The 14,613-nt window shown below is 48.9% G+C and overlaps 1 protein-coding gene across 2 annotated transcripts in view; it reads right to left on the bottom strand.

Annotated features, from left to right (window-relative positions):
- Positions 1 to 14,613, bottom strand: part of LOC115128721 (ribosome biogenesis protein bop1) — a 94,571-nt gene that overhangs the window by 72,744 nt on the left and 7,214 nt on the right. The window contains exon 3 of one of the 2 annotated variants that reach the window (XM_029658833.2): positions 5,690 to 5,827. In XM_029658833.2, coding sequence (XP_029514693.2) covers positions 5,690 to 5,827 — 138 coding nt within the window. Of the gene's footprint in view, positions 1 to 5,689; positions 5,831 to 14,613 lie in introns of both variants that reach the window. The other variant, XM_029658832.2, reaches the window with a different exon arrangement.

Below are 14,613 nucleotides of genomic sequence, written 5' to 3'. Positions count from 1 at the left end.
GTAAGTCAGGCAGCACAGCCTTGCAGGGTAATCGAAGGTTGTCAGGCGGAGAGTTTAAATGGCTGCCAAGTATGCATCTCCATCTCCCCTGTCCGCTCCGTCAGTAATGCGCACACTAAAATTGATATTATGCCATGTCAAAGAGTTGAGTGCACCAAACACGGAAATGTTGTGATGTAAATGTACCCTTGAGCCGTAGTCTCACAAAAACAGCTTTACAGAGAGAAACCAAAAATAATAATACTGATTTCATCATGTCTACAGTCTACTACTAGCACCACAAGAGCTCAGGTATGCAAGAGGCCCACCATGATGGAGTTTTCATCATAGGGGAAGCTTGGCAGGGGTACCCAAACTAAGTAGACAGGATCTGGGATGGGGAGTGTAGAGGTGGGGGCCTACATCATGGATGTCCTAAATATCAATGCAGCCTTCAAGAGAGCCGTTAAAGTGTCTGCCTAAGGACCCACACATTTTAGGTTTGTCTGTGGTCCACCAAATTCCCGGGTGACAGCCACAAGAACAACCAACCAGGTGGCTACGCTGTGAGCACAGCCACAAGAACAACCAACCAGGTGGCTACGCTGTGAGCACAGCCACAAGAACAACCAACCAGGTGGCTACGCTGTGAGCACAGCCACAAGAACAACCAACCAGGAGGCTACGCTGTGAGCACAGCCACAAGAACAACCAACCAGGTGGCTACGCTGTGAGCACAGCCACAAGAACAACCAACCAGGAGGCTACGCTGTGAGCACAGCCACAAGAACAACCAACCAGGTGGCTACGCTGTGAGCACAGCCACAAGAACAACCAACCAGGTGGCTACGCTGTGAGCACAGCCACAAGAACAACCAACCAGGAGGCTACGCTGTGAGTACAGCCACAAGAACAACCAACCAGGTGGCTACGCAGTAGGCTTGAGCGGTTATGGGTATTTAGAAAAAGACACAGGATGGTTTTTCAATACCATCAAAACAATACCATTTTTAATCAAATGTCAATATTTGTAGTGAAGACCTGCAGTCAACTTATTCAATAGGTTAGGAGATAAAGAAGATGGCGTTCTTCATTTCAACTTTCACAATTTGTCATTATGAAGCTTACTGGTAGTCCTCAGTCACATGGTGTTTGTTTACAAGCAGACAGACGAGAGCCTTGTGAGTCACTCAATGTCATGCAGCATTCACCAAGTGACCTAGTTACAGTATGGAATTAACAATTAAATGTTGGCCTGCTAGATATGTTCTAACTATTAAAAGGTACCAGTCTAAAGTGTGATAAATGCTCTGCAGCTGTGCATTTGGTTCGCTAATTTAATAGCAAGTTACTTCTTCCAAAATCAACCATTCACTTGATAACAGTAGAGAATTCCCTCCTGGATCAAGAGCCTTGCTGTTTGATATTTGGTTTGTGTGTGTAGCAAACTGGGACTTGTATAGTTTAGGTCCGAGACTGTTTAAAATATGTTCGCAATGCGCTCTTTAGCATTTAGTTAGCATTCTTTATCGGATTTTACATGTACTTATTAGGACTGCCAACCTTCGATTTACTGAGTATTAGTGGGGTTTGAAAACAGCGTCCCTTGTGTTCAGTGCCGGTATTACTGAATATCCCGGTATGGCACAAGGTCGGTATGATGGTATGACTATCTGGATACCGCACAAGCCTACTACACAGTGAGCACATCCACAAGCCTACTACACAGTCACAAGCCTACTACACAGTGAGCACATCCACAAGCCTACTACACAGTGAGCACATCCACAAGCCAACTACACAGTGAGCACATCCACAAGCCAACTACACAGTGAGCACATCCACAAGCCAACTACACAGTGAGCACATCCACAAGCCTACTACACAGTGAGCACATCCACAAGCCTACTACACAGTGAGCACAGCCTACCACAAGCCTCCACAAGCCTACACAGTGAGCACAGTCCATCCACAAGCCTACTACACAGTGAGCACAGCCACAAGCCTACTACACAGTGAGCACATCCACAAGCCAACTACACAGTGAGCACATCCACAAGCCTACTACACAGTGAGCACATCCACAAGCCTACTACACAGTGAGCACATCCACAAGCCTACTACACAGTGAGCACATCCACAAGCCTACTACACAGTGAGCACATCCACAAGCCTACTACACTACTACACAGTGAGCACATCCACAAGCCTACTACACAGTGAGAGCACATCCACAGTGAGCCTCCACAACTACACAGTGAGCACATCCACAAGCCTACTACACAGTGAGCACATCCACAAGCCTACTACACAGTGAGCACATCCACAAGCCTACTACACAGTGAGCACATCCACAAGCCTACTACACAGTGAGCACAGCCACAAGCCTACTACACAGTGAGCACATCCACAAGCCTACTACACAGTGAGCACATCCACAAGCCTACTACACAGTGAGCACATCCACAAGCCAACTACACAGTGAGCACATCCACAAGCCTACTACACAGTGAGCACATCCACAAGCCTACTACACAGTGAGCACATCCACAAGCCTACTACACAGTGAGCACAGCCACAAGCCTACTACACAGTGAGCACATCCACAAGCCAACTACACAGTGAGCACATCCACAAGCCTACTACACAGTGAGCACATCCACAAGCCAACTACACAGTGAGCACATCCACAAGCCTACTACACAGTGAGCACATCCACAAGCCTACTACACAGTGAGCACATCCACAAGCCTACTACACAGTGAGCACATCCACAAGCCTACTACACAGTGAGCACATCCACAAGCCTACCACAGTGAGCCTACAAGCCTACTACACAGTGAGCACATCCACAAGCCTACTACACAGTGAGCACATCCACAAGCCTACTACACAGTGAGCACATCCACAAGCCTACTACACAGTGAGCACATCCACAAGCCTACTACACAGTGAGCACATCCACAAGCCTACTACACAGTGAGCACATCCACAAGCCTACTACACAGTGAGCACATCCACAAGCCTACTACACAGTGAGCACATCCACAAGCCTACTACACAGTGAGCACATCCACAAGCCTACTACACAGTGAGCACATCCACAAGCCTACTACACAGTGAGCACATCCACAAGCCAACACAGTGAGCACATCCACAAGCCTACTACACAGTGAGCACATCCACAGTGAGCCTCCACAAGCCAACTACACAGTGAGCACATCCACAAGCCTACTACACAGTGAGCACATCCACAAGCCTACTACACAGTGAGCACAGCCACAAGCCTACTACACAGTGAGCACAGCCACATGCACAAGGCAGGGGGCACACATGCACTCACTAACACTCCCAGCCTGTTAAGAGCTTTGGCAGCCCTGCCAACCCTGTTTGCCAATCTCCCAATTGAGCATTTCCCCCTGAGCTCCCCGTCCCTCACTCACTCGCACATGCACACCCTTCCCGGTCTAGTGTGCTACCGAATTGAGTTCTCCTGCATTGTGCACAGGTCCCGTTGAGCAGTAGCTATGCAGAGGCAGGAAGAAGGAGGCGTAGTGGGGATCCAGGGTTCTCTCTCCCTCTCTTTCCCCCCCTCCATTCCACAATGTGTCTTCATTCATCTCAAAGAGCACATGGAAAAGCAATTGCGGGAGAAAAGCCCCTTCCTGCCGGGCGAGGAGGCCTCGGACAGGCCCTGCTGCAGTCTCACGTATTCCCCCTTCACTCCGCGAAACAGGAAATAGCCCTTTATTACAAAAGGAAGGAGAAGAAGAATAAACTAGCAACATTTTTGACCATCCACCGGTTTGTTTGTAGACAACTTGTGTGCCGACAGGCTGCCTGCAACAGGCTGCCTGCAACAGGCTGCCTGCAACAGGCTGCCTGCAATCTCCTGTTCCCAGGCAGGGGACTAACTTAACGCAGGCCAAATGGGCCAGGACCACCGTGGTTCCACTCATGTGGGGCAGCAGAAACACAGTGACCACACCGACTAGGGTCAGGCCGGAGAGTCTAGGGTCAGGTCGGCCAGTCTAGGGTCAGGTCGGCTACTGGAGGAAATGATCAGAATGACCAAGATGGAACCAGTGATGTTTTCCATTTTCTCCGTCCTCTCGTCGGACGGTCCGTAAACCCTAAACTCTAACAAGGGTTGAAGACAGTAGATCCTTAAATAAGGGGAACTTAAGTTGAGGGAGGGGAACACACAAGGAACATCTGTTTTAATGAAATAAGAGACTCATTCCATCTCGCCATAGAGGACTATTCTGACACTGTTAGACTGTGTAGGGGAGGATAATGCCATCAGTGGAAGGATCAGGTTTAGGGTGGGATGAGTTTCTGCCCCTCTGGAACACCTCTTCTTGACTCCCTCACCCATTACACACTCTCTCTCCATCCTCTTCACCCCCGAGCCCCCCTTCCTCTCCACACACACCGCCCTACCCCCGACCCCTGAGTCATAGTACCACAGACACCTGTGGGCTCCGGCTCGCACACATGATGCCCCCCCACTATGGACAAAGTGACTTGAATCTGAAACACCTCTGTTTAAACAAGCCCCGGGTCTCTTAAAAAGCCCTCAGCTTTCAAAAGCTCTGCTGAAGTCTCTTTAGAAACTAAATCAAGTAAGCAGTTTTGATTCCAGTTGTGTCCTATATTATTTCACAGGGCATTAAACCCACCTCACTCTCTTTTAAAAGCAAAGCCCTTCCCAAGAACAATATGGCCCCTTCACTAGCTACAACACATTCCTCATCCCAGAGCCAAGTGCCAGAAACAGTGTTGGATGGCTGACAGTTTCAAGGTTGTATGGCCTGGCAAATGATCTAAACCACAGGGTTCAACGCTTCTCAACGGACCCTGTAAATTAAATAGCAGAGTACAAAAATAAGGCTTTAATAGGCCAACATGCAAATAAGGAAAAAACATCTCCGTCCTGCAGATCTCCTGCTTGGTTGCGGTGGCATGAAGCACACGACTACATCATCATACGCTGCTTCTGAGCTCACTTGAAAAGCAACACCAGAAAAAGTACTGTGTCTGTTTAACCCAATAATGAGAAACGAGTGGAAGCCAATCTGTTGAGTCTCTGACTACAGACAGACTGGAGGACATGTTCACCAGACTGCAGGGATCAGAACAGCAGTGTATTAGGAAGCACTACAGCAGGAACACATGAGATGTTTCATCACCTTGTACTATAGCTACAACAATGCATGGTGGTTAGTGCGTTTCACTACAATCTGCTCAATCTATTCATTCAAATCAATGAAATTGTCCCTTGTTCTTTTCTATTCTGTTTGAGCCGCAGACAGAATGCATCTTATTTCTAGAGTATAGGACATTAGAAAATATGTGTGTGTGTGTGTTCTCACTGGTGGACATTCCATGGACCAAATATCCATACAAACTTTGAGGACAATTAATATGCGATGGTTCTGAAAAAAGCACATTACTCCAACGAACTCTGTACTGGGTAGGTAAAGAACAGCAGTTCATGGCCTTCAGTGTAAATTATCCACTTATTTGTACACCAAATCCCCAACATGTTAGGCATCCAAATACATCCAGAAATGATAGTCAAATGACTACTCAAATACAAAGGAGGCCCAGTGGAAGAAAACAAATTGAGTGACGAATGCAGGGTTTGTCTCAGCAGCATTTTCATGATTGGGTATCAAGTTGACTGATGTTAAAACAATGACCTTACCTCTTCATCGGAGGTGTCGTGTTCATACTCGTCCCCATGCCGGGTGGTGATCAGGCCCTTCTCTCCTCCGTCGTCCATGGCGACTCCCTCGCCTTTTTTCATCTTCCTCTTCTGCTTTGGTGCAGTTTTAACGTCTGGCTGCTATGAAAACAAGACACCAAGGATTGACATTTAGAGTTCATAGCAACCGGTTGCTATGCGAACAAGTTCTGGTACATTTTTTAAGTTTGGGGGGGGAATTACTTCCCTGCTTGGTGCTGTTAAAGGCATTTTTGTCTAATTATCGAAGAATAAAAAAAGTTATGCGTGACAGCCAATCAACTCTGTCAGACCTGTAAGTAAAATAGAAGCAGTTTTAGGAAATAAAACTTCCTGCAGGCTTGAAGAGACAACTGATTATTTGATGCCCTTAAATGGCTCAATGACAGTTTCCATGTTTTAGGATTCCCGTTTATTTACACAGCTTCCTTTGCATGATTCTCTCACACACACACACGAGGAGCAGTCACCAGAAAGGCACATCCTGTGTGAGTGGAAGGCCAGCGAGGATGAAAGGATCCAAGGACCCACCACTAGACGTGCTTTACTGTGAGCCATCAGTCACACAGACGCAGAGCCGTCAAAGGCTCTCTTAACAGGAATGAAGGGATAGAGGGATGTAAGGGAGGGCGGGATGGATGCATGGAGGAAGGGGGGGGGGTGGATGGAGGGGGGATGGATGCATGGAGGAAGGGGGAATGAACTGTTTGAGACAAGGAGATAGAGGTATAGAGGGAGGGAGAGAGAGAAGTTCTTTGAGGTTGCAGTCTCATTTCCCTAGAGGCAGTGACAGGCAGGTGAGTAACCTGCTATGATTTATGCCTCCTATGGGTCCCGGTATCTTTTGGCCTGCAGCTCTAAGTGAAACACTTCCTCCCTGATGCCTAGTTAAATCCCCATCAAGACAGAGCTGCCTGGGCCCAGTTTTAATACAAAATGCATTTTTACACCCAGGGGATTTCAGTCAGACCTGAGTTTCGCTCTGCTGTAGCCTCCTCTTGAACTGAACAAACAAGGTGAAGTGGGGTTTGAGTAGGAGGCTGTTTAAGAAAGCCAAGAGGGAACCTTGTTTACTTCACAACACAGAAGCCAACGCTTGTAAAATAGCAGACCAGATAGAAGAGTGGGTCTTCCTGGCTACGCTACAAGTCTGATGGAGGATGGCCAAGCTAATCTGTTTACTGTTACAGGGATGAGGAGATTGCGGGGCAGGGGTGGAGGGAGAGAGTGAGACCACGACAGATGACTTGTCCAGATGATGTGCGACAGATCAGCCAAAAGAGCAGAGTGGATCATACAGCTTGAAAACAAGCAGTGGGCTGGACTTCCAGCTGAGCTTGGCCCGAAGCCCATGTGACCACAACCACCGACGAGGATAGAATGTCAGAGAGAGGCTGTGGACGGGAAGGCACTGCACAGAGTCAGTCGGGAGAGAGAGGCTGGGAAGGCACTGCACAGAGTCAGTCAGGAGAGAGAGGCTGGGAAGGCACTGCACAGAGTCAGTCGGGAGAGAGAGAGAGGGGCTGAGGACTGGAAGGCACTGCACAGAGTCAGTCAGGAGAGAGAGAGAGGCTGAGGACTGGAAGGCACTGCACAGAGTCAGTCAGGAGAGAGAGAGAGGCTGAGGACTGGAAGGCACTGCACAGAGTCAGTCGGGAGAGAGAGGCTGGGAAGGCACTGCACAGAGTCAGTCGGGAGAGAGAGGCTGGGAAGGCACTGCACAGAGTCAGTCGGGAGAGAGAGAGGGGGGCTGAGGACTGGAAGGCACTGCACAGAGTCAGTCGGGAGAGAGAGGGCTGAGGACGGGAAGGCACTGCACAGAGTCAGTGAGGACTGGGAAGGGCACAGAGTCAGTGCTGGAAGGCACTGCACAGAGTCAGTCAGGAGAGAGAGAGAGGCTGAGGACTGGAAGGCACTGCACAGAGTCAGTCAGGGAGAGAGAGAGAGGCTGAGGACTGGAAGGCACTGCACAGAGTCAGTCAGGAGAGAGAGAGGCTGAGGACTGGAAGGCACTGCACAGAGTCAGTCGGGAGAGAGAGGCTGGAAGGCACTGCACAGAGTCAGTCAGGCTGGGAAGGCACTGCACAGAGTCAGAGAGAGAGGGGGCTGAGGACTGGAAGGCACTGCACAGAGTCAGTCGGGGAGAGAGAGAGGGGCTGAGGACTGGAAGGCACTGCACAGAGTCAGTCAGGAGAGAGAGAGAGAGAGGCCGAGGACTGGAAGGCACTGCACAGAGTCAGTCAGGAGAGAGAGAGAGGCCGAGGACTGGAAGGCACTGCACAGAGTCAGTCAGGAGAGAGAGAGAGGCCGAGGACTGGAAGGCACTGCACAGAGTCAGTCAGAGAGAGAGAGAGGCCGAGGACTGGAAGGCACTGCACAGAGTCAGTCAGAGTCAGTCAGAGAGAGAGAGGCCGAGGACTGGAAGGCACTGCACAGAGTCAGTCAGAGAGAGAGAGGCCGAGGACTGGAAGGCACTGCACAGAGTCAGTCAGGAGAGAGAGAGGCCGAGGACTGGAAGGCACTGCACAGAGTCAGTCAGGAGAGAGAGAGAGGCCGAGGACTGGAAGGCACTGCACAGAGTCAGTCAGGAGAGAGAGAGAGGCTGAGGACTGGAAGGCACTGCACAGAGTCAGTCAGGAGAGAGAGAGGTTGAGGACTGGAAGGCACTGCACAGAGTCAGTCAGGAGAGAGAGAGAGGCTGAGGACTGGAAGGCACTGCACAGAGTCAGTCAGGAGAGAGAGAGAGGCTGAGGACTGGAAGGCACTGCACAGAGTCAGTCGGGAGAGAGAGGCTGGGAAGGCACTGCACAGAGTCAGTCGGGAGAGAGAGGCTGGGAAGGCACTGCACAGAGTCAGTCGGGAGAGAGAGAGGGGGGCTGAGGACTGGAAGGCACTGCACAGAGTCAGTCGGGAGAGAGAGAGAGGGGCTGAGGACTGGAAGGCACTGCACAGAGTCAGTCGGGAGAGAGAGAGAGAGGGGCTGAGGACTGGAAGGCACTGCACAGATTCAGTCAGGAGAGAGAGAGAGGCCGAGGACTGGAAGGCACTGCACAGAGTCAGTCAGGAGAGAGAGAGAGGCCGAGGACTGGAAGGCACTGCACAGAGTCAGTCAGAGAGAGAGAGAGGCCGAGGACTGGAAGGCACTGCACAGAGTCAGTCAGGAGAGAGAGAGAGGCCGAGGACTGGAAGGCACTGCACAGAGTCAGTCAGGAGAGAGAGAGAGGCCGAGGACTGGAAGGCACTGCACAGAGTCAGTCAGGAGAGAGAGAGAGGCCGAGGACTGGAAGGCACTGCACAGAGTCAGTCAGGAGAGAGAGAGAGAGAGGCCGAGGACTGGAAGGCACTGCACAGAGTCAGTCAGGAGAGAGAGAGAGGCCGAGGACTGGAAGGCACTGCACAGAGTCAGTCAGGAGAGAGAGAGAGGCCGAGGACTGGAAGGCACTGCACAGAGTCAGTCAGGAGAGAGAGAGAGGCTGAGGACTGGAAGGCACTGCACAGAGTCAGTCAGGAGAGAGAGAGGTTGAGGACTGGAAGGCACTGCACAGAGTCAGTCAGGAGAGAGAGAGAGGCTGAGGACTGGAAGGCACTGCACAGAGTCAGTCAGGAGAGAGAGAGAGGCTGAGGACTGGAAGGCACTGCACAGAGTCAGTCAGGAGAGAGAGAGAGGCTGAGGACTGGAAGGCAATGCACAGAGTCAGTCAGGAGAGAGAGAGAGGCTGAGGACTGGAAGGCACTGCACAGAGTCAGTCAGGAGAGAGAGAGAGGCTGAGGACTGAAAGGCACTGCACAGAGTCAGTCAGGAGAGAGAGAGAGGCTGAGGACTGGAAGGCACTGCACAGAGTCAGTCAGGAGAGAGAGAGAGGCTGAGGACTGGAAGGCACTGCACAGAGTCAGTCAGGAGAGAGAGAGGCTGAGGACTGGAAGGCACTGCACAGAGTCAGTCAGAAGAGAGAGCGGCTGGGAAGGCACTGCACAGAGTCAGTCAGGAGAGAGAGAGAGGCTGAGGACTGGAAGGCACTGCACAGAGTCAGTCAGGAGAGAGAGAGAGGCTGAGGACTGGAAGGCACCGCACAGAGTCAGTCAGGAGAGAGAGAGGCTGAGGACTGGAAGGCACTGCACAGAGTCAGTCAGGAGAGAGAGAGGCTGAGGACTGGAAGGCACGGCACAGAGTCAGTCAGAAGAGAGAGAGGCTGGGAAGGCACTGCACAGAGTCAGGAGAGAGAGAGGCTGGGAAGGCACTGCACAGAGTCAGTCAGGAGAGAGAGAGACTGAGTACTGTAAGACACTGCACAGAGTCAGTCAGGAGAGAGAGAGAGGCTGGGAAGGCACTGCACAGAGTCAGTCAGGAGAGAGAGAGAGGCTGAGGACTGGAAGGCACCGCACAGAGTCAGTCAGGAGAGAGAGAGGCTGAGGACTGGAAGGCACGGCACAGAGTCAGTCAGACGAGAGAGAGGCTGGGAAGGCACTGCACAGAGTCAGTCAGGAGAGAGAGAGGCTGGGAAGGCACTGCACAGAGTCAGTCAGGAGAGAGAGAGGCTGAGGACTGGAAGGCACTGCACAGCCAGTCAGGAGAGAGAGAGGCTGAGGACTAGAAGGCACTGCACAGAGTCATTTAGGAGAAGACAAATGCAAAGGCCATTATTTTCCCCCATAATTAATGCTCTTAGTAGGGACATTCAAATGAACGTCTTGATACTCAAAATATATTGGCGTATAGAGCCAAATATACAGCCATTACCAGGGTTATAGCTGGTAATGTACAAAATCTGTGAAATTAATAATTTCTGGCTTGAACCGCCTGCAGGCCTTTTGGTTCCGAGCACATTCACACACACTCACGTGTCAGCCAACACACAGTGGTTCAAACACACACACTCTCCTCTCCACACATTGGCCAACAACTTGTTTTTAATGCTCCAAAGCGGACTCAAGCAGGCCCCAGGTTCCCCAATACCATGCTGCATCCTTTGAGTTACAGGGTGAAGCCTGAATGGATCTATCAGAAGGACTTCACGTTGCATTCACACTTCCACTTAATTGGGAGCAAAACCCAAACGATAAGCCCACCTAGGCTCCCGGTCCCTGGTTTGGCCGGCTGCAGCACCTCCATCTAGAGAGAGGGGTCATCCTGGGGTGAACTCTGCTACACAACCCTCACACAGGGCCCAGGGAAAAATTTAAAAACATAGCGGGGTGGGAGTTGTATTAGCGGGGGTGGGAGTTGTATTAGCGGGGGTGGGAGTTGTATTAGCGGGGGTGGGAGTTGTATTAGTGGGGGTGGGAGTTGTATTAGTGGGGGTGGGAGTTGTATTAGTGGGGTGGGAGTTAAGCGTTTTAAGGGACTAAAATCGAGTAAACAAAGGGTATGCACTTTGACTTGTTGTCTGGGATACCATTCCCCCATGTCCACCATCATTTTGACCCCTGTCCTCACATCCCTCCACCTCTCCAAAACTTTAACGGCTGGTGGATGGAGGAGACATGTGTAACCCACGGTGGAAGTGGCCCAGACACGTCTGAAGACCAGAGCTCCTGCGTGGGTGCATTAGGAGCAAAGCCTTCCTGGTTACTGTAAGATGAGCCCCCCCAGTCAAAGTCTACCCTTTCCTCCCCCACTCTAATCGGCATCTCCCACCCACTCACACGCCGAGAGCGCGGATCGGCTGGCCGGCCAACGGCAGAGTTGGCTGGCCCGATCGAAGTGAGCTGGCCGCAGCCGGCCGTTGCACCAGGGGACTCTCCCAGGGACCATAAAGCCTCCAGCAGCCACATTAACTTCTGCCTGGTGTGTTGAAGGCCCAGATTCTTTATTCACAAGAACAGGGAGGAGAAAAGAGAAAAAACAATGAGTCAGGATGGATTAGAAGGCTGCAGCGGGGAACAGATGTGCCTCCCGCTACCAGACAACAGCACATGATGATTTCAAGGTTTCAAATTTGCAAAATTGCCTTTGCAATAACATAATACAATTATTTTTTTGCTTAAACTTTGTCCTTTGTTTGCATCTCTTGGCATTGCCAAACTTACTTGAAGGACTGCCCACTTAAAAACAGCCAAGACCAGTGTTTGATTTGAGTTATGCTAAAATCCACATGACAGTAATAAAATAAAAGTCAACAGTAAAACATGTTGTCCCTGATGAATGATGCAAGGCCCCTCGTACCAATCATTGTTATTTTGTAAAATGACGGCTCTCTTTTGCAAGGCGTAATACAATGAAGGTGTCGGGGAGGACAAGCTGACGTAATACAATGAAGGTGTCTGGGAGGATAAGCTGACGTAATACAATGAAGGTGTTGGGGAGGACAAGCTGACGTAATACAATGAAGGTGTCTGGGAGGATAAGCTGACGTAATACAATGAAGGTGTTGGGAGGATAAGCTGACGTAATACAATGAAGGTGTCGGGGAGGATAAGCTGACGTAATACAATGAAGGTGTCTGGGAGGATAAGCTGACGTAATACAATGAAGGTGTCGGGGAGGATAAGCTGACGTAATACAATGAAGGTGTCTGGGAGGATAAGCTGACGTAATACAATGAAGGTGTCGGGGAGGATAAGCTGACGTAATACAATGAAGGTGTTGGGGAGGATAAGCTGACGTAATACAATGAAGGTGTTGGGGAGGACAAGCTGACGTAATACAATGAAGGTGTTGGGGAGGATAAGCTGACGTAATACAATTAAGTCATTCCCAGCCGTTTGCATGACAGTTGGAGATTTTTGAACACACCACCAGACAGAACAATGAGCTTAACATTGGCTGATAAATATAGCAACTATCCCAGGAAGTACCAGACACCTGCCCCCTACCTATTAATCCTATCCATTTCCCCTCCCATAGTTGGAGTGGCTACATCTCAATTTGCAAACCACTTCTGACAGAGGACTTTCTGCATTTGAAAATGGAGTCAGAAGGAGGGTTGATGGTACTATGGCAGATGTAGGCTTTACTGTAGACTGGCAAGAGAATAGAGACCAATAGACACTTGCCTGTTCCTGATTCCAAAGAATGTAATAAATACAACTTCCACTACGGGGTAGTAAAGAGTAATATCTATTAAATCCACACAAACAGATCTTTCATCCAGTGTATAACTGGATGATGGATATTATTATCTAGACTAACCTAGAGTTGTAGACAAATGTGTGAGTTGATGATCATGAAAAGCGTTGAAAAAAATAATTTGATATTATTGCAAGAGCACAAGTTCTTTATTAAGACAAGAAAATGGATTCTACTTCAAATAACCAAAGTAAAACACATTAGTCACATTTTGGTCAAAATAAAGTTTATTCATTTTTTTTACAGGAATGTATATATTCTGAAGATCCTAGGATCTTCAGAATATATACATTCCTTTAAAAAACAAACAAACAAAAAAACTTTATTTTACCAATAGTTGAAGTGCACCTATGATGAAAATTACAGGCCTCTCTCATCTTTTTAAGTGGGAGAACTTGCAATTGGTGACTGACTAAATACTTTTTTGCCCCACTGTATGTATGTATGTATGTATGTATGTATGTATGTATGTATGTATGTATGTATATACATACATACATACATACATACATACACACACACACATACATACATACATACAATGGGGCAAAAAAGTATTTAGTCAGTCACCAATTGTGCAAGTTCGCCCACTTAAAAAGATGAGAGAGGCCTGTAATTTTCATCATAGGTGCACTTCAACTATGACAGACAAAAAAAACCCAGAAAATCACATTGTAAGATATTTAATGAATTTATTTGCAAAGTATGGTGGAAAATAAGTATTTGGTCAATAAGAAAAGTTTCTCAATACTTTGTTACATACCCTTTGTTGGCAATGACAGAGGTCAAACGTTTTCTGTAAGTTTTCACAAGGTTCACACACTGTTGCTGGTATTTTGGCCGATTCCTCCATGCAGATCTTCTCTAGAGCAGTGATGTTTTGGGGCTGTTGCTGGGCAACACGGACTTTCAACTCCCTCCAAAGATTTTCTATGGGGTTGAGATCTGGAGACTGGCTAGGCCACTCCAGGACCTTGAAGTGCTTCTTATGAAGCCACTCCTTCGTTGCCCGGGCGGTGTGTTTGGGATCATTCTCATGCTGAAAGACCCAGCCACGTTTCATCTTCAATGCCCTTGCTGATGGGAGGTTTTCACTCAAAATCTCACGAACATGGCCCCATTCATTCTTTCCTTTACACGGATCAGTCGTCCTGGTCCCTTTGCAGAAAAACAGCCCCAAAGCATGATGTTTCCACCCCCATGCTTCACAGTAGGTATGGCATTCTTTGTCCTCCAAACACGACGAGTTGAGTTTTTACCAAAAAGTTCTATTTTGGTTTCATCTGACCATATGACATTCTCCCAATCTTCTTCTGGATATTCCAAATGCTCTCTAGCAAACTTCAGACGGGCCTGGACATGTACTGGCTTAAGCAGGGGGACACGTCTGGCACTGCAGGATGAGTCCCTGGCGGCGTAGTGTGTTACTGATGGTAGGCTTTGTTACTTTGATCCCAGCTCTCTGCAGGTCATTCACTAGGTCACCCCCGTGTGGTTCTGGGATTTTTGCTCACCGTTCTTGTGATCATTTTGACCCCACAGGGTGAGATCTTGCGTGGAGCCCCAGATCGAGGGAGATTATCAGTGGTCTTGTATGTCTTCCATTTACTAATAATTGCTCCCACAGGTGACCAAATACTTATTTTCCACCATAATTTGCAAAAAAAATCATTAAAAAAATTCATTAAAAATACTACAATGTGATTTTCTTTCTCTCATTTTGTCTGTCATAGTTGAAGTGTACCTGATGAAAATTACAGGCCTCATCTTTTTAAGTGGGAGAACTTGCACAATTGGTGGCTGACTAAATACTGTTTTG

This window comes from Oncorhynchus nerka, linkage group LG4 (genome assembly GCF_034236695.1).
Source record: "Oncorhynchus nerka isolate Pitt River linkage group LG4, Oner_Uvic_2.0, whole genome shotgun sequence".
NCBI lineage: Eukaryota > Metazoa > Chordata > Actinopteri > Salmoniformes > Salmonidae > Oncorhynchus > Oncorhynchus nerka.
Note: the sequence above shows the minus strand (reverse complement) of the source record. Positions and strands in the feature narration are given on the sequence as shown.